Consider the following 23812-nt stretch of genomic DNA (forward strand, 5'->3'; position numbering starts at 1 on the left):
GTCGCTGGATATCATTAGTGTACAATGTCTTTCCCTGACTCCAAATAGCTTCACAGGTATTGGTAGGTCAAAAAATCTGCTTAATTGACAGATGAAGAGTAGCTTTAATGAGACTACACAACTGAGCATCAATCATCTTCCATCGTGTGCGCTCATTAGCCGCCACAGACTCAGCCTTAGTAGTGAGATGGGAAGTATAATCTTGCCCATCCAACCAAAGTCGCAGATCTGACAACCAACTATCATAGTTGGACCCATCCAATTTATCCACACTCAGCGGAGCAAGGATATAATTTGAAAAAATAGTAGACTCTGACTTTTGGCCAACCGGAGACCTAGAAACATAAGAGATAGGGGAATCCATAATCAAGATTAGGAAAATAATTAGAAAGACAGATCACACAACTAACCGGTAGAAGAGGATCTGTGCATCAACACAAAATGAGGTCCAAACACCAAAACAAGACCATATCTAGAACCGTCACAGTGAGACGAGAAGATCGCAACCAGCCACGTCCAGAGAGGAGGCTCCACGCGCCGCCACGCATAGCCACGTTTGGAGAGAGTGTCGTAGCTTTCATGCGCGCGTGAGGGTGCATGTGATGTTGTTTGGAGGTGCGACCGGTGCCGTTGTGACCGCGCTGTCGAGACGAGCACGCCGGTATGTGGATCGCTGAAAAAATCCACCGGACGGTGGTGGTTGACGGAACAGAGGCTTGAATGCAGAAAGAAACGTCCGGAAACTGACAACGAGACAGTTCCGGAAAAAAAAAATTAAAAGACGATGAACAGTGGGTTCACCGGAAAAAAAAATTCAAGGTTCCTTAGGCTCTTGATACCATGTTAAATATCAAGAGAAGATAGGAACATTGAAATAAAACTGTATGCATTGAACTGATATATGATGTACAATATGTAGACACACTAATGGGCTTAGTCTATACCTAATACAAATCCTAAAGAAATAAGGAAATAAATATTACAGATATACAAAAGATATATTATTTCTAACACCCATTATTTTGTCTTTGTTGAATAAGATAATTATCTGATGCAAGATAAGATAAATAGATCCCTTTTATATACGTCATATATTTTGCCACTTTATTTATAGAACAGAAGTTTGATTCGTAATAGATATGTCTCAGTGATATTCCGCTTCTGAATTAGATTATTCTTTTATAGAAATATAAAATCATTTATTTATCCTTATTTGATAGCTTGAATTTTTAGAAGAATTAATTTAAGATATAATATTGTTATATTTATGATTAAGCGACTAAGCATTCATTTGGTTAGTTTATCTTCTCCTTAAAAAAAACTTAGCTCATTTTTTTTTCTTTTTTATAAAATCTATTATAAAAAAAGAGTGCTTTTATAGTGAATAAAAAAAAATCTAGAAGTATGTATAAAAAAAATAGAAGTTGTTAGGAGGAATTTGTTTTTTAATTTTTTTAGATGTATGCTACCATTTTCGAAATTCTCATATTTATTTTTTAATTATATGTTTATTCTAAATTTATATTTATAAATTTTACCATTTATCCTAATTGTTGAAAATTGAAGTGTAAGTGATGATTAAGTTTTGCATCCGGTGAGAATGAGCTACATATGGAACATATAAGGGAAATAACTTATAAACTTAATGCCTTAAAGTTTTTAGTTGAGACATTATGTCAGATTCACTTGTTGTGGTTGGTTTAACTTAACTCATTGATGATTTTCTCCCTTTATAGACTCCCCTGGACCGCTACGCAACAATGATATTAGAGACAATGATTGATTGACTTGTGTGAACTAAACATTTGGAGATATATAATGATTGATGTTCGGGTTTGTAAGCCTTCCAAACCCATGTTGTAGAGCCAATGATTTGATGAGTTTAGCCAAACTTTGATATAATCCTGTAAATACTCAAAGAAGCTTATGCTTGAGGGGGAGGGAATTTGGGGTTGAAACTCACACTTGAGTGGGAGAGCGTTGGGAATCCAAGGGTGAGTAATAAATGAATATCATATAAGTGGATAAGCCTATAAACCAAACACCAGGTTTTGGGTTGAGTGTATTTAGAAATGGTGGTAGAGTGTTCATCCTAGAGGGAAATTTTGCTATTGGATTTGTGATTTCTAAATTCTGTTAAACTATTCGACTACAATATTTTGACATATTTGTTCAAGAATTCATAATTTTTCTTTTTCAAATTTCCCCCCTTCTTCAAGTAACTAGCCAATATCAAATTCTAATTTTATCTCTTGTCCTTTACTCGTCTGTGTAGACATTTTTTCAACCGTGCTAGCGCTTATTGATAATAAGTTTTTTAGTTCTTTGAGTACAAATCTTTTTGTATGATGCTCTCTTCTAATAAGAAAGTTTTATTAATTCTTGTATTTATTTAAATAATAGAAGTTTCTAATACTCTTTATGGTAAATTTAATTATAAACATAATATATGGAATTTATTTCACCAAATGACTTATTTTTAGCTGGAACTATAAAGTAACTTTTAAGCTAAAAAATTGATATAGTCATAAAATTACTTTTAGGTTTTTCAAACTTTATTTTTTAGTTTAAGCTTAAAAGTAAATTTTATCTTTAAAAAAGAAATTTTGCCATACAGACTTTAATAACTTTTTTATACTCATTGTATTATTATGAAAAGTTAAATTTTTTATACAAAATAAGTGACTTATAAGTTGTTCTAGTTCAAATGACTCTTATTTAGAAACATATTTTTTTCTAGACAATATTAAAGCCCTAATACGAAAGGCCCAACTTTCAAGAGTTCAGGATGAATAACCCTCTCCTTATAATAAAGAAACTAAGACCGTTACATTAAAGTATCAAATTAGGGTTTAAACGCCAGGTGACTTGTAAGGGTCCTACAACTTAGCCTGTTTTGGTTCGAAAAATAATACATGTTTGAGCTCACTAAAAGGGTCTATCTAAAAATTAGGTCACAAATCTATTTTAGAAGGCTTCACCTCTAATCCTCCAAGTTCAACTTATAATTTTTTAATAAATAATATTTGTTACTTTTCAATAAAATATTATTTATTATTTTTGAATAAAATAATATCTTGCTATTTTTTAATGAAATAATACCTTATGATTTTTTGACATTTCTAATTTGCAACAATCTTTCATCTACTCACTTGGCAAACATATATTTTCAAATCCTAAGGGCATGTTTGGTGCATAGTATAGGATAAGGCCTGATAGTATAAGACCTGATAGTATAAAGCCTGATTGTATAAGACCTGATTGAATTTTAATACTATCCAGCGTTTGACACGGTATTGTATAAAATAATATATTGTATAAGATAATATCATCTAGTATTTGGTAATGCACGGTATAAAATTATATATGATAAAAATAAATATTTTTAATAAAAATATCCTTTAATAAATAATTTATATAATTCTTCAAAAAATGTCATATGATATTAATTTTTATAAAAACTTTATTGATCGGTGTGTCCAAAATATAAATCAATTTTTATAAAAATAAAAATATTCAATATTTTAAAAATTAATATATTGAAAATTTAATTTTTATTTCAATAGATTAATATTAAAATAATATATTAATTTTTGAGAATTACATTGGTCAACGATATTAATACATCAATCTCTTATCAGGTCTTATCCCTCACCCTTAGGTCGGATTAAGTTATACATCATTTTGATGTATTAAGGGATTATGCTGTATAAGCTTATATTATACGATGGTCACCCCAAACAACTGAAAATGCCATAACGTATAGTATAAGCTTATACTATCATGCCTTATACGTCACACCAAACAGGCCCTAAGTTCCTTCGTCGCAACCACTCTCCCCTCCTTCACCAAATTTCGCTTATTAAAATGCTCATACGAAAGTGCCTAAATTCTAATCCTTTGGGTGTTGTGAGTGAAGCAAAAAAGTCAATAAAATATAAATCTCTTGATAACATTTTGAACCTTTTGATGATGTTGTTGAATAATTTATTGACTTTACCTTTTGGCTTTTGTCTTCGTCGTCACACACACACACATATATTTATATATATATATATATATGGGCATGATCTTCTTATGCTGGTGTAAGAATAACAAATCTTACATTCAATCTTAACCATTGATTTTCATATATTTGACGATTATAATTGATTGGAAATTAATAAAAATAACCCAATCAATTACAGTCATTTGATGAACGAAAATCAACAGTTAAGATTAGGTGTAAGATTTATTATTCTTACACCGATATAAATTGATCATGTCCCATATATATATACATATATAGGTAGGATCATTTGACACCGGTGTCAAATTTGAAGTTTGACACCTCATCTGAAAGCCATTAGATCAAAAAAGATCAATGGTGTCATATGCTTAAAATCAAGGTCGTTGATCTTGTTTGATCTAACGGCTTTCAGATGAAGTATCAAAGGATCCTACCTCATATATATATATATATATATATATATATATATATATATATATATATATCTATATATGAGGAAGATTATACTTACAACCTTTTTTTTACAACCTCTTACAACTATATATTAACATCATTGATTTCCCTCAATCAACGGTTATCATTTATTGTGAATTAATAATTAATGAATGAATTTAATTTGCCAAAATCATAACAGTTGATTGGCGGAAATCAACGGTGTTAAGATATGGTTGTAAAAGATTGTAAAAAAAAAGGTTGTAAGTATAACCTACCTTTATATATATATATATATATATATATATATATATATATATATATATATATATATATATATATATATATATATATATATATATAGGTAGGATCCTTTGACACCCCATATGAGAGTCGTTAGATCAAAAAAGATCAACGACTCTGATTTGCAAGCATGTGACACCATTGATCTTTTTTGATCTAACGACTCTCAGATGAGGTGTCAAATTTGAAATTTGACACCAGTGTCAAAGGATCCTACCTCATATATATATATATGATAAGTTATTTTATCTATTTTTTTTGTCTACCTTTGCCCATCACTCCCTAACACGATTAGATCAAAATCTCAATAGGGAAGAGAAATGATAAAGATAGTTGAGATTCTGATCTAATAGTGTTAGAGAGCGGTAGACAGAAAAGATGTAAGCAAAATATATATATATATATATATATATATATATATATATATATATATATGGAAAAGTGTTTATCCTTTTAAATGACACAACTTATATGACTTTTTGATCACTATAGCCTTTTTTTAATAATTAATTAACAAATTGACCCTATTTATAAATTATTTCAAAAATTTAACCTCTCCAGAAAACATAACACCAATCTGCCCTTGTTTGACCGTTGACCATGAAGCCTACTCGGGTACACCCCTACCTACTCGGGTATATTTTGAAATTTTTTACCTACCCGGGTATATTTCTTGAATATGAAAAATGTTTGAATTATTTACCCGGGTAGAGAGGGGTGTACCCGGGTAAATAATCATACCTTTTTTTGCAGTTTCTACTTTCTACATGTATTGTGCCTTAGTTTGTTTTCTGAGAAATTCCAAGAAGGCTAGTAGAATGTTTTCGCTTATTTCATCTTGTTTGTGTGTATGTAGCTGTTCTATGCGTGTACTCTTTACTCTATTCTGTTGTATACTAGTTCCTACTTTGGAACTTTGTGCTGTGATTCTGTAAATGAATCTGCTGATTCAGAATTTGTCTTTCTCGTTTGATTCTATTCAGCCTTAATCATTGTTTCAGGGATAAAAAGATGACCTTTTTTTCTTCAGCTATTGAGCGGTTAATCTGCTGATCCATCTTTCTGATGCCAACAACTCATCATGATGCGTCACTGCTTACAACTAGAAATAGATTAAACAGAAACAACCATATTTCCTTTCTTTGTTCCTCTCAACCCCCCCCCCCCCCCCCACCTTCCCCTCCTTCCCCTCCCATTTTTATTGACTGAACATGTGAAAGTATTTTTGCTGCTTTTCAATTAACCCCAGCAGCCAAAATGGAGATTGAAATATTATGCTTTTTACTTTCTGCTGATTGCTGCAAAAAATTTCTTTAACTAAATTATTTGAGTATGATTATTTACCCGGACACACCTCTATCTACCCGGATAAATAATTCAAACATTTTTTCAGATTCAAGAAATATACCCGGGTAGGGAGGGGTGTACCCGGGTAGGTAAAAAATTTCAAAATATATCCGGGTAGGTAGAGGTGTACCCGAGTAGGCTTCATGGTCAACGGTCAAACAAGGGTAGATTGATGTTATGTTTTTTGAAGAGGTTAAATTTTTGAAATAGTTTATAAATAGGGTCAATTTGGTAATTAATTATTAAAAAAAGGCTATAGTGGTCAAAAAGCCCAACTTATATCCTTTCACTCTCACAAGAGGTGTGACTCACACCTTTATTTTTTTGACAACTCTCTCTTCTCCTTTATCTATCTCTTTTCCTCTCTTAAAGTGACACAACTTTACATCCTTTAAAATGACATACATTTTCTCTTATACACACACACACACACACATATATATATATATATGAGGTAAGATCCTTTGACACCGGTGTCAAATTTGAAGTTTGACACCTCATCTAAGAGCCGTTAGATCAAAAAAGATCAATGGTGTCATATGCTTGCAAATCAGAGTCGTTGATCTTTTTTGATCTAACGGCTCTTAGATGAGGTGTCAAACTTCAAATTTGACACCGGTGTCAAAGGATCCTGCTTCTCTATATATATATATATATATATATATATATATATATATATATATATATATATATATATATATATAAGTTCTTTTTACACCAATATAAGACTAACAAGTAACAAGTCTTACACCACATATCAACCGTTAATAGACGAAAATCATTGGTTGATATTTGTAGTGTAATTAATGATTAATTCATATTAATTAATTCATATGACTTCCTAAATTATAACCGTTCGATGCACGAAAATCAACGGTTGAGATGTAGTATAAAACTTATTAGTCTTACACAGGTGTAAAATAATCCTGATCCTATATATATATATATATATGTATTAGAAAAATATTTTTGCAGTTACTGCAGATAAATTATATGCATTTACTTCCAAAACGACGTCGTTTTGGGATTGAAATATTAAAAAAATAATTATAAAGACTATAATAACCCTGAAATAAATTAAAATTACAAAAATATCATGATTTTCGTCCCAAAACGACGTCGTATTGGGCTTACTGCAGATAACTTATCTGCAGTAACGGCAGAAAAAGTGAACCCTATATATATATTTGAAATGTAATTAAGCATTATGTGTCCTTGCCATTATTTTGTTTATGATTTTCAGTAATATAGTTAAATTGTTAATATTTTGGGTTGTGGCATAGTTTCAGCTATAGTATTATTTTGACTTTCCATCAATTTAAATATATAAAATAAAGAAATTAATTATAATTTAATTTTACAAAGGGAAATCATTATCTCCTTCTACATGAGATAAAAACTTTTTCTTACACAAATTCGTTTTCCGTGCCAATTAATTTTTCTTTTCTTTTTTAATTTAAAATGTGGGACCCACATTTAACTTATTTCTACTTTTTTTCTCTCCTACTATCCTACAACATAAGAAAATATGCACCCTTTTACAAAATGCGCATCCCTTTTTTGGAAAACTTTATAAGCTAGACCAAATCTTGTCTCCGGTAAAAGTTAGACCAAACCTATAATTTGATTTTTATTAAGCTAACAAGTTAAGATAGGATTAATATATATCGATTCGTTTTTTCTGCAGTTATTGCATATATAAGTTATCTGCAATAAATTCAATATTACGTCGTTTTGGGACAAAAATTATGATGATTTTGTAATTTTAATTTATTTTAGGGTTATAATAATCTTTATATTTATAATTTTTTAAGATTTCAATACCAAAACGATGTCGTTTTAGAAATAAATGCAGATAACTTATCTGCAGTAAATGTAGAAATATTTTTCCCAATATATATTCCTAAACATTGCCCATTTAGAGTCTATTTGGATGAACTTTTTTTTAAAAAAAAGCTACTTTTTTTTTTAAAAAAAGCTACTTTTTTTTAAAAAAAAAACTACTTTTTTTTTAAAAAAAAACTACTTTTTTTAAAGAAAAAAGCACTTATCAGAAAAAGTCTGTTTGGATATCTGCTTTTTTCAAAAGCAGAAGTCATAAAAAAAGTTAAAAACTTACTCTCTTTTTTAAGCTAAAATTTTTTAGCTTTTAAAAAAAGCAGAAGTCAAAAGCCAAATATTTTTTTCAAAAATCAAATAATTTTTTTTTAAAAAATCTAAATAATTTTAGCTTTTATAAAAAATGCTTCTAAAATAAGTAAACTGTAAAAAGTGTTCACGGAAGAGAGGCAAGAATTGTATTATAGCTAAAGTCTGGAAGACATGGCATGGTGTGTGTGTGACTGAGAGAGACCATTGCTCAGAACTCAGAAGGAGTCCATTTAAAGCGGGTAATAAAACGGTAACAAACGTAGTTTGCCAAAACATGGAAAAGTCCAAAACATTATAAAAGACCTATGCTGTCCCCAGCTATTTATAACGCCCATGAGTCCTTCCAGGAAGACCAGGACTTGCTTTGGATCAGTTTCTGCCTCTGCATTAGACACTTTTGAGCCTCACAGACATAGGAGAAAACCCATGATCCCACCAACCTATCCTTTCTTTTCTGAATTCCATTTACACCAAACATGATACAGAACCACATAGAGAAATGATAGATACATATAGCCTTAAAAACAATAAAAACAGAGAAGAAGGAATGCAATTGCTTCAAGAAGACCCTCCTCTCTCTCTCTCTGGTGCGTACGTCCGTAGCCTAGTGAAACAACTAACCACCTCAAAACCAAAAGATACCATGAACACCAACACCAAAGACCCAGGTTGTGTTGTTGATGTTAAAGTTCCAGTTCCCCCAAATCAAAATTTAAGAAAACATGGCAAAGTTTTAGGTGGTCGTCAGGCACAGCTACCCATCCAACAACAACAACAACAACAATACAAAAAACAAGTTAGAAGAAGACTCCACTCTGGTAGGCCTTATCAAGAAAGGCTTTTGAACATGGCAGAGGCAAGGAAAGAAATTGTCACTGCCTTGAAATTTCACAGGGCATCTATGAAACAAGCCAGTGAGCAGCATCAGCAGCCATCACTATCCCTCCAACCTTCCCATCTTTCAAGTTTTGAGCAAGATGAAAGATTTAATAGTAGGAGAAATCCTAGGATTTACCCATCATGCACAACCAAATTCTCAAATTACATGGATGATTTTTCATATTCATCCATCTCCCATCCTTCTCCTCCCTCAGTTCCAATCTCATACACCTTGCCTGTTGCTTCCCAACTTGCTCCACCACCACCCCCGATGGCTGAAAATCCCAATTTCACACTTCCAAATCAGAGCTTGGGATTGAACCTCAATTTACATGATTTCAACAACTTAGGTGCTACCCTTTTTCTTAATAACAACAACAACGACGGCAACAACTCATCATCTTACTCTTGCTCATCCCTGACATCATCTTCTCCTCCTCCACTTTCTGTTGTAACTGTTAAGGATGTTCCTTCAAATGGAACATCACAGGGAGAAGGGGTTTCCTCACTGGTTGATACCATTGAATCCAGTGCTACAACTCAGGTTACTGAAGGCTTGCATACAGCCATGGATGATGAGGGCATGGCAGAGATCAGATCATTGGGTGAGCAGTATCAAATGGAATGGAATGACACTATGAATTTGGTAACATCAGCTTGGTGGTTCAATTTCTTAAAGAATATGGAACATGATGCACCCCAAGTCAAGACTGAAGATGATGCATATCATCATATCTTTGATGAACTCAGAGAATTTCCAGCTTGATTGAATGCAAACGAGAGCTGCTTAGAACGTACAGTACTCGGAGGATTACTTCCTAGATCCTACTTTACCTTGGTAAGTTCAATATAAGTTTCATAATGTTAATGAAGTGCTTCTTTTTTTTTTGTACTTTGTGCCTGTCAAGTAAAAGGCACAAGACTATTTACAAAAAAAAAAAAGGCACAAGACTATGTGTAGCTTGTTCGAGTCTTCCTGTAACACAGCGAGGGAAATTTAAGTAGGTGTCATCTTTTTGTTACACCAGAAAAGCATTCATCTTTTTTTTTTTTTTTTTTTGAGAACAAGCATTCATCTTTTCTTCTCCAAAGTTTGACTATCCAACTTTTATATATATATTATGAATGTTTATTAGGATTATTTTTTTTGGGTTATATGGAATCGCTGGGTAATTGGATATCGTATGGCCAAATTGAACTGTAGATTGAATTCAATCTCCATTTTTGAATCTCAGTGTGACTCTTTTATATATTCCTTTCTATAGGGAATGGTACGAGAACGTTAACTAAATTATTAGGCTTAGAAAAAAAAATTATATTTACAAATTTTTTATTTACGAACTCTTACAAATTATATTATGTTTGACCGGTAATACATTATTGAATAGTGTATTACCGGTGAGACATAGTATAGTTTGTATGTTTGTAAAAAAAAAAATTATTAATATAACTCTGTTTTAAAATTTTTTAATAAATAATTAATTGATAATAAAGTTACAAAACTTCTTTCCAGATTCAATAAAGCATGATTCCAATTACAGCCGTATGTTAAATCGGCTCTTTAGTAAAAAAATTTCTTTTAGAAATTATCATTTATTTTTAGAAAAAAAAATTCCTTAAAAGGTTTTTAATTAAAAAATTGACCTGAAAATAAATTAATCAAACAGACATTTAGTTGATACAGATTTTTCCACGTGGAGTTTTGATGCTCGTGTGGTTGGGAAAGTCATGCGACTAATTAGTTTTCCTGAGAAAAGCTGAGTTAGTTTGACTGATCCATAAAAAACAAAAATACCATTTCCCGTTAAATCTAACATCTAATTTATAAATATTAATTTTTAGCATCTAATTTTTGATTTTATGAATCTATATAAATATAATTTTTATATCTATTTGAATTGATTCGTAATCAAATTTAATAATTCATTTTTTCAAAAAAAATTGGATTATTAAATGAATATTTTTTTTGATACAAAATTCAAAATTAGTGTCATTACTCTTACTAATCAATAAAAGTATTAAAGTGGTTGTTGATAAACCTTTAGTTTATCTTATTTTATAGACTAAAACTATATGAATTATCAAGTTAAATAAATGAAAACTAGGGTTTATTGACTTAAAAGAATGAAATTTTTGAATTAAGAATTAAATAGTGTATATTTGCTATTTTGAAGGAATTTGATGATAAATGGAAGCAAATATCAAACTTGGATAGATAGAGATCAAAACCAAAAGATTTGAAGATTCCAAAATCCAAATCAAGAAAATCAAGCTCTTGAAGAGGAGGTTTAAGCCCTTAAATACTCCAGAAATTAAATTAAAGAGCAAATAGCCACTGTCTGAGGAAACTTAAGCCCCCAAATTCAGGTTTAAGCGCCCCGAACTTAGACCCACTTGAAGTATCCACCTAGGGCACAAATTCTTTGTCCTTAAAAACACAATTTGGGGCAGAATTACAAACTTTTTCATATTCCTAGAGAGTTCTTGGTACTCGGAGGCAGAGGAAACGCGGAGAAATCCACAGTTCATGTTCGTGAGCGGCGGAGACGGATCAAAATCAAGCTTGCACTGGAGATATTGAAGATTCACCAATCAACTATGGAGTTTGAGGAAACTTTTATATTTTCTTTCGTTCTTGATCTTGCTATGTCTGGCTAAATTCTTACGTAGTTAGGGTTAGATGGAATTCAATTAATCGTTTATGTCTTGAACAATTCTTTATGTTAATTTTCCTTTTTATCATGAATGAAATTCTCTTGTCTTAATGCTTTATATGAGCTTGAATCTTATATATTGATCTTAGGTAAATGCATGACAATAGGAATGTTGGTGCATAATCTGTATATGATAATTTCATCGCAATTCTTATGATTCTAGGGATAGACCTAGGGTTTGCGCAGTCTTAAGATTCTTGAACGTAATGCTTACTTTCTTGTAGAATAACCCAGGAACTAGGGTTCTTGCAAGATCGTAAAGACTTAGGATGTCAAGGGATGAGTCCTAATTACATTAGAAAGAATTGACTGGATTGATATTAAGGACGATTAATTTAAAGAAGGAATTCAAACATAATAGATAGATTGAAGGAAATCGAATCCCTAGCTACGTTTCTTTTAATTTAATAATTAAATCTTTAAATTCTTGCTCTTATTCTTGCTACTCATTAGTTTAATTAATTTAATTTTCAAATCAATTCTTGATCCAAATACAATTTCGATTGTCCAACTTAAGTCGAAGTAGTGAATTAGTGATTGAGTTATAATCCTCGTGGGAACGATCTTTTACTTAATCATTGTATATTTGTACGAATGGTGCACTTGCCGTTCCCTGAATTTGAATTATAACCTTTTAATTAAAGAAAATTAACTTTACCACTGCTCCAGTTCACAACCTTTAATTATTTGAATCCATGGGTTAATTTGACTAATCCATAATGGATTTAAATAAATAAACGTTTTGTTTTTCACAATTGCGGCAGGATAAGTCCATTCACTGCATCCATTTCTCAATTGTGAGTGAAAAATAGAAAAGAAGTATAGAGATGGTAGTTCTCTTCTGTCGTTACACCTTTATAGGCTTTGTTATACTCCCGTGGCACCACACTTTCAATCTTCGGAAGACCTGAGTTTTTATTCTCTTACGAGGTTTTGTTGGCTTTTTGACCAAACTTTAAACAAAAATAAATGTGAATTTAATTTATTTATGGGTTTAAGTTTTCTTATGTTGTAGGAGATAAAAAAAAGTAGAGAGAAGTTAAATGTGGATCCCATATTTTATATTTAAAAAGGAAAAAAATTAATTGGCACGGAAAACGAATTTGAGTAGGAAATTGATTTACTCTCATGTAGCATGAGAGTATTATTTCCCTTTATTTATATTTTAAAATTATTTCAAACCAATGCAGACGAGAATTTCGCACAACCAGCATTGAAACCCCACACATTGATCGTGTTAACATTTTTTAAATCTCAGATGTTGATTGTATCGGACTTAACGTCAATGTGGAAGTCTTGCACACGATCAATATGCGAGACTTCCATGCTGACAGTAAATCTTGCATGGTGAACGTGCAGAACTTCTATGCTGATTAAAAGCACGTAGAAGTAAATTAAATTGACATTTTTTTTTTATAAAAGCACTTTCTTTTGATAAAAAGCCAGCTACTCCTAACATTGTGTTGAATTACATGAAATTTTGTGGTCCCAAGCGATACCTAATAAGCCATTGTAAAACAATTACGTATATACGATACTAATTGTAAATATGAGGAAACATACTACGAACAATTCCAGCATGAGTATGTATGCATTAAGCTCAATCAATAAAAAATTTAAAATAATTCCAACAACAATTTTGATATTCTTTTCTAATTATATTTTGATATTATCTTAAATTTTTTAATTATTGTGCTAATAACCACTGTAGTAATGTTACAATTGTTCAACAAAATACTCAACCCTGTAAAATCATGATTTCACCTATAGGATGCTGTTATTCTTTAGTAAATTTATCAGTAACAGATGAACATATTGGTATACATTATTTAATTTATTGCTATGTGGTTTTTGACCTCATCAGTATGCATTGTTTATCTTTCTTCGTTAATAGTATTGGCTGCTGTAAGAGCTAAAAGCTTCAGAAAACGAGTTGTTCTTCCTCCAAGGGCTCCACTGCATTTCAGGGCAAATGTCATCCTTATGGTTGATGCTGAAAGTTGAAATGCAGTGTCTCTTTTATAAAACCTCCTCGTGGTCCTTTTCATGGTTTCTACCTCTTCAGTTATATGCTTAATCATTTTCATCACACTTGGAAGTTTAAAATGTTCATCAGCGAGTCCAGCCAGCCATTTGCGCCTTAGCATATGATGATTTAAAACTCTTTCAACATACCCCACAAATGCTACGTTTGGAATTAATGGATGAATCGTTCCTCTGTTGAACCAATCAAATCAATCTTAACATAAGGACTTCATTTGGTTCCAAATTGGCAAAAATATAATGAATAATAAAATATTTAGTCTTCAGTTCTTAACAAAGGAGTTATTTGAAATCAACGCGTATATAGTATATAACAAGCTCAGGATTACATTTTAGTTTTGGTTATGACATAGTTTGAAGTATGATGTTTACTTAGTAATATGTAATAGTTACTTACTAACCTAAGGAATTAATTCAACCCAAAAACTTAAGCTGTTGGGTGAGGTTACATTAATAATTTTATATATCTCTACATGTCCTCTCACACGAGAGCCAATACCATGTAAAAAATCAATTCAACCCAAAAGCTTAAAATGTTGAGTGAGGTTACATTAATGATTTTATATATCTGGCACTGTACAAGGGTAAGATGAGAGAATGGTCCACAATCAATCTGCTAAATAATTCAGGCAATAGAGCTTGGGGCTTCATCTTACCATCATATCCAGTGGCAAGAACCACAACATCAGGCCATCAGCCTCCAATGTGGTGTTATCTTCAAATTCAAGTCCTTTGTTCCAAAACCACCATTTGGAAGCCTTTTCGAATTTTATCTTTCCCTCGTCAGCTAATTCAGCAAAGAAATTCTCAGGCAAGATAGCCATTTGGCAAGAGGTGTCACAAATAGGAGATCTGGTTTGAGGCCATACTTTTCTAAGGGAAGCTTCCAAACCAAGTATGACTCTATGAACTTGGAAATTGCCATTCTCTGTCGATTGTGAGGCAGGGGAAATACCAATCCAGTTAGTGATGTTATAGTTGAACTGTTTGTGTGATGAAAATAGATCTGTCATCTTATGAGGGAAAGGTACAAATCTAAGTTCAATATGAGAGATGGCTAATGGGTCTCAGATGAGAGCGGAGAATTAAGGGGAAGTGTAAGGCAGGGTGGCTCTGTGTGGTAGTATTTGAACAAAGTAACAATGTGAGAATGAGTATGCAAAATGTACCACTTCAATGGCAAAAAAAAGACATATATAGATGGAGAAATTTCTCTAATAATAAATGTGAGAGAGCTATAACCATTTTGCCCTTGCGGGCCAGTAGGCGTGAGACAAACACCCTCACTTATGCATGAGGAGTGAGATTTAATGTGATGATGAAGATGCAATTGTCTCATTTTAAGGATGCATAGGTATAATCCCTTTCATGAGCCTAAAAAATTGGCCCAATAAAATGAGCTTGTGTGGCCGATTCATAACAGTAACGAATAACTAACTGATCAATGATATATCACTCTTCATTATTAGGACGCTAGAAATGATAAACGATCATGTCAAATTCGTAAGTACCATATTGGAGATGAAAGAAGGCATAGCAGGGTCCTCAACAAGCTTTTGTTTGGGCTTTCATGGAGAAACTGAGAGGATAGTGTTGAAAAGAACAATGTTTTCAGCTAATTTGGAATATAATTAGTATTGAACTTTTGAAAACATTTACTAAATGAAGAAAATAGCTTAAAGCTTTTGAATCCACACACATATAAAATTAAGTATGCATGAGAAATAATGTGGAGCATGCTTGACATTAACACAATAGTTATTGTCCTAGCAAATGCATGCATTCTAAATTGAGCCAAAAACACTGACATTTTTTTCTTTGAAGTATACCTAAATTTAGAAAAATAAAGTTGAACGAATTAAAAATGAAGGAAAATAAATCAACCTCAACAGTTTAGACTGGGTGTTCTTTACAGTAACCTCCCAAATAGGACGGCCACTTAAGAGCCTCCCATATTCTTGTTCAAATTTGTGTGAGTCCAAAAAAAAGGTGATGTTCACCATGAAGAGGGCATAGGTGAGTGCTTTAGTTGTGGTGATCATGGTCAGTAACATAACGAATTGTTGTGTTCTGGGCTGACTTTCACATCCCAATACATATGGGCTAGCCTGCAATGGCCCATTAAGGGATCACATCACTATCTCCCTATAATGAGCACATAAATCTCATCTCAGAGGATCTTTCACTCCCCCGCAGAGCTCACCTATCACTATATGATAGTGGAGCAATTCTTCGATAACAGAATGGGAGTGGGCAAACCAAAAACGGTTAGATTTCTTTTCTCTCTCATGGAATATGATTTTCATTTATACAAACTCATCTTCTTTCATTGAAAAGGAATATGCAAAACACCATTTACATGAGATGTTATTCTACCAAAATTTAGAGTCATCGTGCCCATACACGTTCCTCCTTCCTTAGCCTTACCTGAGATTGCACTTACCATGATGTCTCTTATGGAGCTTTGGTCCATACTACCGCTACTTCGAACACCCACACAGAGATCTACATCGCCATATAGACCAAGCTCCAAATCCATATTAGTTCATGTTATATAGTTGTGCAAGTATTCCAATATCTCATTGTAAGAAGGGAAAGATGATGAGTTGTTCCTCTGAGGACAAGGGAAGTCTGAAAATTCGAAATCACATCGAGGGGTCTGAAGTTTAGTAGAACTGTAAGAACAATGTTTCCGAACACCACCAATGGAATCAGTGGCTTCAAAAACCACTGGATCATAATTGGATAGCTGCATAGCAGCAGCAATCCCGCTAATACCTGCCCCATTATACCAACCTTGGATAGAATTAGGTGGTTGTGTTAGCCAGGTTTTGGCTCGATTATCACACACAAGTCACAAGAGGGCAATATTATATTTAACAAGCATTTAGCAAGCTCTAGTAAGTTGTTTGGAAGTAGCACATTGGAAGAGGCGGGGGACCTTTTGGTACTTTGCCTTAAATATATTAATTTTTTCTTTCAAATTGCTAGATTAAATGTAATAATTAGAGATATCACTAGTACTAGTACGTGAATCAATTGATACAAGGTTCAATCATACATAATTAGTGGTCTCAAATTCATGGACGCATGTAGTTGAGGTATGGCAATTAGAAGAAAATACCAATGCATGATATTTGAGTCGTTTAGCATTGACAATAGATAGTTAATGGGTAACTTTTGATCTCATCCTACAAAGAGAACAGAGAGAACCCAGCATATGTAAAATTTGAGAGACTAATAATCACTACCAAAAAAAGAAAGACTAATAATCAAAGAGTACCATTATTAATTGATCTTAAACGTAGCATTCTTATATATCACTGATAGATTGACCAGAATGCTTCAAACTTTCATTGAGTGAGAGACACAGGATATCTGTTGATGCAGTCGAGCCAAGGGTTCTTAGAAGGCTTTGTTTGGCGGCGCATGGAGCGCCAAACAACACTGTTACACTTGAAGCCAGAACCAAACGCAAGTTGCCAAACACGGTCTCCTCTTCTAACTTTCTCCTTTGCTTCAAGATAAGCTAGCTCATACCAAATGCTACTGCTAGATGTGTTACCAAAACGGTGCAGTGTCATCCTGGAGGCTTCCATGTTCTTGTCACTAAGTTCAAGGTTCCTTTGCAACTCATCAAGAATGACCTTGCTTGCAGCATGGACACAGAAATGCTCAAAAGCTAGTTTGTAGTCAGGAATGTATGGCTTCTTTGATGAAGTTGAGCTACCATTAGCATATTTACCCCCAAAAAAGTGCCTCCATACTAGAGTTGAAAAGAAGAGGAACTGCTCTGAAAAGGGTAGCACCAAAGGTCCTAGGGTAGTGATGTTTGTTTTGAGTGCATCGCCACCAATCTCAATCAAGTCTTTGCTTATCTTTATTCCCTTGAATTTTTTTTCATCTTCCTCTTGGTGAACACATCTGTTGTTGTATGTACATGACATTTTAGTATGGTGGAATTCGAAATATTTACAATAGATAATATGAAGGGGACAAAAAATTGTTTAGGTGATTGGCTGATGATCGAATGACTAATAACAAACGAGATGAATGATATAATAACTTGCAAGTAGTAATATAAAGCTTTTAATTTTCTTTTCCTCCTCTCTAGTTGATTTTTCTTTGTGGCTCACTTTTTTGTTTGATTCGAAGGAGTAGGACTATAAGGGGCAATTTGATGGTCCCGAATTCTGATTGGGTTATTAATTAGCCAAGCAGTGGTACAGCCTAACTTAAATGCCAAACCAGAAAAAGAAGCAAAATATCTACCAGCATATTGAACTAGGTTGATTCTAGCTTTCTATTCACAGGCCCACATGTGAAATTTCCTTTTTCCTTTAGCTGAAAGTTCAATTAAATAAAATATACAAGGGGCAATTTACTGGGCCATCCTTAATGGCAAACAAGCATATTCAATCATATAAAAACTAGACAGAAATATTGTTCTTTTGAAAATAAAAAAACCTTAAATGAATATAAAACATATCCATTCAATTCCAACACATCTTATTTTCTTAAGATAAAAGCCCTCTATACAAGTGTTTATAATATATATCTCCCTTCTATGTTCTTTCACGTACAAGAATGGCTAAAGTGAAATAAACTTCACATCAAGCGGTTAACGTCTTTGTAATGTTTTGAGGTTTAAAAAAAAATGTGAAGAGAAGCATCCTCAAAATCATAAATGAGGATTAATCTAAATATTTAAAGGATGAGGAAAATCCTTGAAAGAAAAATAAATTTTATTAGCATAGCCTTTCTGAATAATGTGAATTCTAATGTAACAATTTTCTTGAAATTAGGGTGAAAGTTCACTAGCTGGTCAGGTTTCAACCAAGATATTTGGCTGAAATTAACTATCACATCAAAATTAATTCTTTTCTAAAACTTACAAAGACCAAATGGGTGTGAAATTCGTCAAAAGCACTGTTATATATAGCATATGCTAATTAATTCCACTTTCAAAACGCATAGGCTAATGTTTCTTGCAAAACAAAAAAATAAAATAAAATGGATGATGATGGGTGTAAAGTCCAAGTCCTAGGTGAAAAAAAGTTGGTAAGTATGAGAGTTCAGACTCATATTTGGAACTAGAATAGAATATGTAACGTTCAGCTATATAGTTAGAAATCCATGCTTAACTATCAAAATTCATTCATGCAACAAGTGAAATGAAACAAAAATTGAGAAATTAAGGAATATTAATTGTTGCATAAGCAAATTAAACCGAACCTGAAGCTGCGATCATCAGCACCTTTATGTGTACGAACAATATGTTCAAGACTGTACTTAGCACAACTATAGTCACGACGACGGTTAGAAAGAAGAAGAGCAGAACACCCCATGCGAAAGAAACAGTTTGGAATGAGCATTGACCTTTCTTTACCTTGGTACCAGTTAAACCCCACAACCTCAGTGCTCACAACCACCGCATAGTTATTAGGGTTAGATTGAAGCATGTCCCTTGCCAAGTCCACAGCAATGATTCCAGCACTACAACCCATGCCACCAACGTTAAAGCTCAATATGTTTCCCCTCATCTTGAAGTGGTTTATGATCATAGCTGATAGAGATGGTGTTGGGTTGAAGATGCTGCAGTTCACTACAAGAACACCAATGTCCTTTGGACGAACACGTGTTTTCTCAAAGAGCTCGTCAAGTGCTCCAAACATAACCAATGATGCCTCAGCACGACCTTCTTTCATGGTTGCGCAGTTTTCACTCGATGACATCACTGCCTTTGGGATGTATGTCTCGTCCCCTATGCCTGAGGCCATTAGAATCCTCTTCTTGAACTCGAGGCTTCCCTCATCAAACTTGCCTGATTTTCTTGCTGCCTCTATGAATTGCTCCCTTGATACCTGCATACATTAATTAGTCCAAGACTTAAAAAAAACAAAAAAACAAAAGACTTATATTGGTGTTAAAAAACGGGTCTGTCGCTTCTCGTGTGACTTGCAAATTTTTAACACTAGGATACACGTGCGGATCTTAGGATACACGTGCGGATTCTATAAAAAAAAAAAAATAAGGATTCGGACGCGTATCCTGTGTTGCTGCACTTTTTCTCTTCTGCAGTTACATAAGAAGTACTTTCCCTTTAAAAAAATTAAAATAAGTACTTAACGAGTAAAACTTATTGTTATTATGTGTGGCAAAAAAATTCCTAATATAGGTTTGGATAAAGAATTAAATTTTTACTTTTCACTAAAGTTCATATATTATTTTTTTTATTCGTTCGTCGATCATCTGATTAATTAACTCAAGTCAGATAGGATTATAAAAGTAGCATAACTCTTGTACCAAATTTTTAGTATATTTGTATATGCTGGACTCGAACTCGAAATCAATGATTAAATTAAAACAATTTCTACTAGTTGATCCACAAGCTTATTGGTTAAAATTACCAACTATTGTAAACCTATGGGATGAGAACTCACTCTTCTGTTAATTAAACTTGCTCATAGCACTAAATTTTTTTAATTTTTTTCAATGTTCATTTAGTTTTGGTAAACTTGAATATTAACTGAATAAAAATAACTTAAAAAAATCTTAATTATTTGAATTTCGAAAAAGGTATTTTGAAATGCCTCATGAGTACTTATAGAGATATATAAGTCTAAATAGAAATCTAGAAAGAAAGAAAAAACATGGAAATAAGCTCATCCAATTAAATGGCTTAACATAATGCTAGTAAATAGAAGGGAAATGTATCCTCTCTCACCTGGAAAAAAAATATGATATGGTCATGCGAGAACAACCATACAAAGGTAAATCAATGGTTATGATTTCGTAACTACTTATTTTAATATTTTTTTCTCTCTTCTCCTTTATTACCATTGATCTACCTTTGTATGGTTATGATTCTCCACATGACATGTTCACGTGAATTTTCACATGAGAGGATCCAGATGCAAATAGAAGGCATTTTTGGAGTTTAAGATGAGAGAATGAAAATAATGGTGATTTAAAGTTTTATCACCTTATAAACTTCATCTTCGGGTCGATAGCATGCAAAATCAATGAGGTAAATGGGGCGTGGTCTTGACATGAAGTAGACAGACATGGTGAAAACGAAGACACCAAAGAAAGCAAGCACAGTGGCAAGGTCGTATCTAGCATCTTCCCAAAGCTTCTTCCATAGCTCCTCTTTGCTGAGGCTACCAACCTCAGCACTAAACACAAGCAAGAGAACAGGTATTGTGACCAAGTAAATGCCATGGTTTATGAGATAATGGTAACCCAATTTCACGTACTTGAGGTTCACTGATTGAAGAAAATCCGGTAGCCGCCTCCTCACCCTTACGGAGAATGTCAAAGAGCCAGCGTTGGGTCCAGATGATTCAATCCCACGGTTCACAATCTCAGTCGCGAAGAGATCACGTTCACTGGCCATGGTGGAGGACATTATTACTTTATGTATTACGATATTGTTATGATGAGTGGTATTAGGCTTATACTGTGTATATCTTTATAAGCAAGTGATTATCAAAGAGGTTGGTGGAACATAGTTAATGCTTGCACCTAATTGATGTTTGCGCAGTTGAGGCTTTTTAACAGCATTAAATTTCTTCATTGAATGTAAGTGGTTGCATGAGTTCAACGTTCAACAGATCTTTCGGGTTTTGATTTGTTAAGGTGCCATATTGTAGGTGCACTTTATTTATAATTTTATCTTTTCTTTTACAAATTTTCATCCCATATAACATTTCCATCTCTGCAATCCAACACTTGTCTTGTGCTCTTCTTGGTACTTTATTGCCTACCATTTAATACCATAAACCATCAGCACTATTTGCATAGTTGTGCAATGAAATTTTCTTTTAGCTCAAAGATACATTTTACTTTTATAAATAAGGGTTATATTTATCTTATTTTACATGAGATAAATAATTTTCCTACACACACCAAAGAGGACGGGTCCTACCACTCTTTTTTTTTCTCTCTCCTCTTACCTGTTGGTCTCACTTATAATTTTATTTCTAAAACATGAGATAACTACTTTCTTACAACATAAGAAAAATATTTCTCTATAAATAATGCCTGAAATATATTTTCATTTTATCCACTTGAATGCCATTATTTACATCTAACTATTTTTCCATTGCTTCATATGATAGATCCAAAATATCTTAGCTGTGTCATTTAAGATATGAATAAGAATTTCAAAGAATTTGCTTTGGTCACGGTTTGAATACTGACCAAAACAAATCCTTTAGTACTCAATTATCAAATAAGCTACTTTGGGGTTATCCAATTTTCATCTATATAAACTAATATTACTAGCATGTATATTGTTAAACTTGCATTCTATAAACTTTATTTTACTTTAAAACTAATTACATATATAAGAAATATTTAATATTTAAAAACTGTAATTAAAAAATTTAATAAAAAAACAATAAATGTTATTTTTTATTGCTTATCACATGGCTTATGACACAATTAATGGAACAAATTGTATCGTTTGTTGTTTTTTCTTTTGCTGTCCTTTTAATTTTGTCAACAAGAAAAGAAAAACTTTCTCGACGTTTATATCATCCAGCTGTGTCTCGATGAACATTAAATGTCACATCCATGAGCCACCAAGCAGGCATCACTGTACGTATATAACTATATATTGGCATTAGCTACCATATTTCTTTCTTCATTATACACTTTTCCTACCTTCTTCAATATAGCTCATTGCCTCCTCAACATAAAGCAAAAGAAAACCATTAAGGATTTTATAGTTTTCATCTGTGTTTGGCCCTCCTAAGTCGCTGCAACTGGTAATCTGGTATTACACATTGATAAATGTGGGGGATCAAACATTCGAATCAATGTATGATGTTAACAACATAACACAAAAGTATATTGTCTCCGAGCAAAATCCAAACAAATAAAGCAAGAGATCGAGTGAAACTAATTACCTATGCACCAAATCTGAAATTTTCTTACATAAAGAAATGGGTTATAAATATCATAAAAATATAAGACGATTCATGTGACTTAAAAAGTTGTCTTAATTATGCTTGTACAGTTACACCACCCAAACTTGCATATAGGTAAGACCGCAAGAGTGCAGCACATAGAGTAACTCGGTTTTTTACTTTGCAGAACCTCAGTTATTTCTCTGCTACTTTCTGGTCAATTATGGATGTGACAATTAACAAATTAATTACCTGCTGCATAAGAAAACGGAAATTATATTATATTTGCACTTCTTTCCTTTTATATTACTTTACATATAATAATAAAGGGTTTTATAATTCTCATGTTGTAGAGATAAAAAATATGTGGGACTCATGTGTTACAAAAAATTATATATAAAACTCATGTTAATACGAAAATCGAAGGATGTATAGAAAAATTATAATTCTCATATTAAACGAGAATTATAAAATCCAATAATAAATGCAGTGAAAAAAAAGTTAGAAAAAAAAAAGAGGATTTGCATAAATCGGCTCTCTTTGTCCCCTGTTTATCGGATAACGTGAGTACTTACAACCCAGAGCAGCTAACTGTATAAAGGTGATTTGTTTATGAAAACATGTTCAAGGCTCAGCCTGTGCCTTTTCAGGTTAACAATCACGACGGGAGCACATAGTATAAAACATAAAAGTGGCTTTTCTTTTTATCTTTTTAATAAGGAAAAATATACTTTTATATTGTAAGAGAGTATATTTTTCTTCTACATATACATCAATTTTCTTATTATTTTTTTATTTTTTCTATAATGAATGTGTCTCAGTATATAATTATTTCTATAGCATAAGAGAACTTCTCTCCTATATATTGCATGAGATTTATAAAGCTCTTTTAATAAACTAACAGGTTGACACGCTTTTATTGGTCCGTGGTATATATATCCACAGTATATTAGAATTTTTTTCTCTCATGTACTGAGATGATAAAATGTCAGGGCTGGTGTTCTATTTTTATTGGATGG

The 23812-nt window shown here is 32.6% G+C and overlaps 2 protein-coding genes and 1 pseudogene across 4 annotated transcripts; 1 reads left to right on the forward strand and 2 right to left on the reverse strand.

The window, feature by feature from the left end:
* Positions 1-8535: 8535 nt before the first annotated feature.
* On the forward strand, positions 8536-11791 carry LOC133286244 (uncharacterized). Of its 2 annotated transcripts, none has more exons than XM_061483634.1 (2): positions 8536-9959; positions 11296-11791. In XM_061483634.1, exon 1 carries the CDS (start codon positions 8742-8744, stop codon positions 9885-9887), a length of 1146 nt encoding a protein of 381 aa, XP_061339618.1. In that variant the 5' UTR covers positions 8536-8741; the 3' UTR covers positions 9888-9959; positions 11296-11791. The 2 variants fall into 2 exon arrangements, with proteins under 2 accessions (XP_061339618.1, XP_061339619.1); XM_061483635.1 differs by having other exon boundaries at positions 11599-11791.
* Positions 11792-13722: 1931 nt separating this feature from the next.
* On the reverse strand, positions 13723-16633 carry LOC133286245 (probable flavin-containing monooxygenase 1; annotated as a pseudogene).
* Positions 16634-17101: 468 nt separating this feature from the next.
* Positions 17102-21306, reverse strand: LOC133286243 (3-ketoacyl-CoA synthase 10-like). Of its 2 annotated transcripts, none has more exons than XM_061483633.1 (3): positions 20864-21306; positions 19114-19730; positions 17102-17802 (listed from the first exon to the last, which is right to left on the reverse strand). In XM_061483633.1, the coding sequence occupies exons 1-3, from the start codon at positions 21287-21289 to the stop codon at positions 17232-17234; spliced, it is 1614 nt and encodes a 537-aa protein (XP_061339617.1). In that variant the 5' UTR covers positions 21290-21306; the 3' UTR covers positions 17102-17231. The 2 variants fall into 2 exon arrangements, with proteins under 2 accessions (XP_061339617.1, XP_061339616.1); XM_061483632.1 differs by having other exon boundaries at positions 19114-19742.
* Positions 21307-23812: the final 2506 nt, after the last annotated feature.

Source organism: Gastrolobium bilobum, unplaced genomic scaffold (assembly GCF_033153095.1).
Source record: "Gastrolobium bilobum isolate Gb01-03AN ecotype WA unplaced genomic scaffold, APGP_CSIRO_Gbil_v1 utg61874, whole genome shotgun sequence".
Lineage (NCBI taxonomy): Eukaryota > Viridiplantae > Streptophyta > Magnoliopsida > Fabales > Fabaceae > Gastrolobium > Gastrolobium bilobum.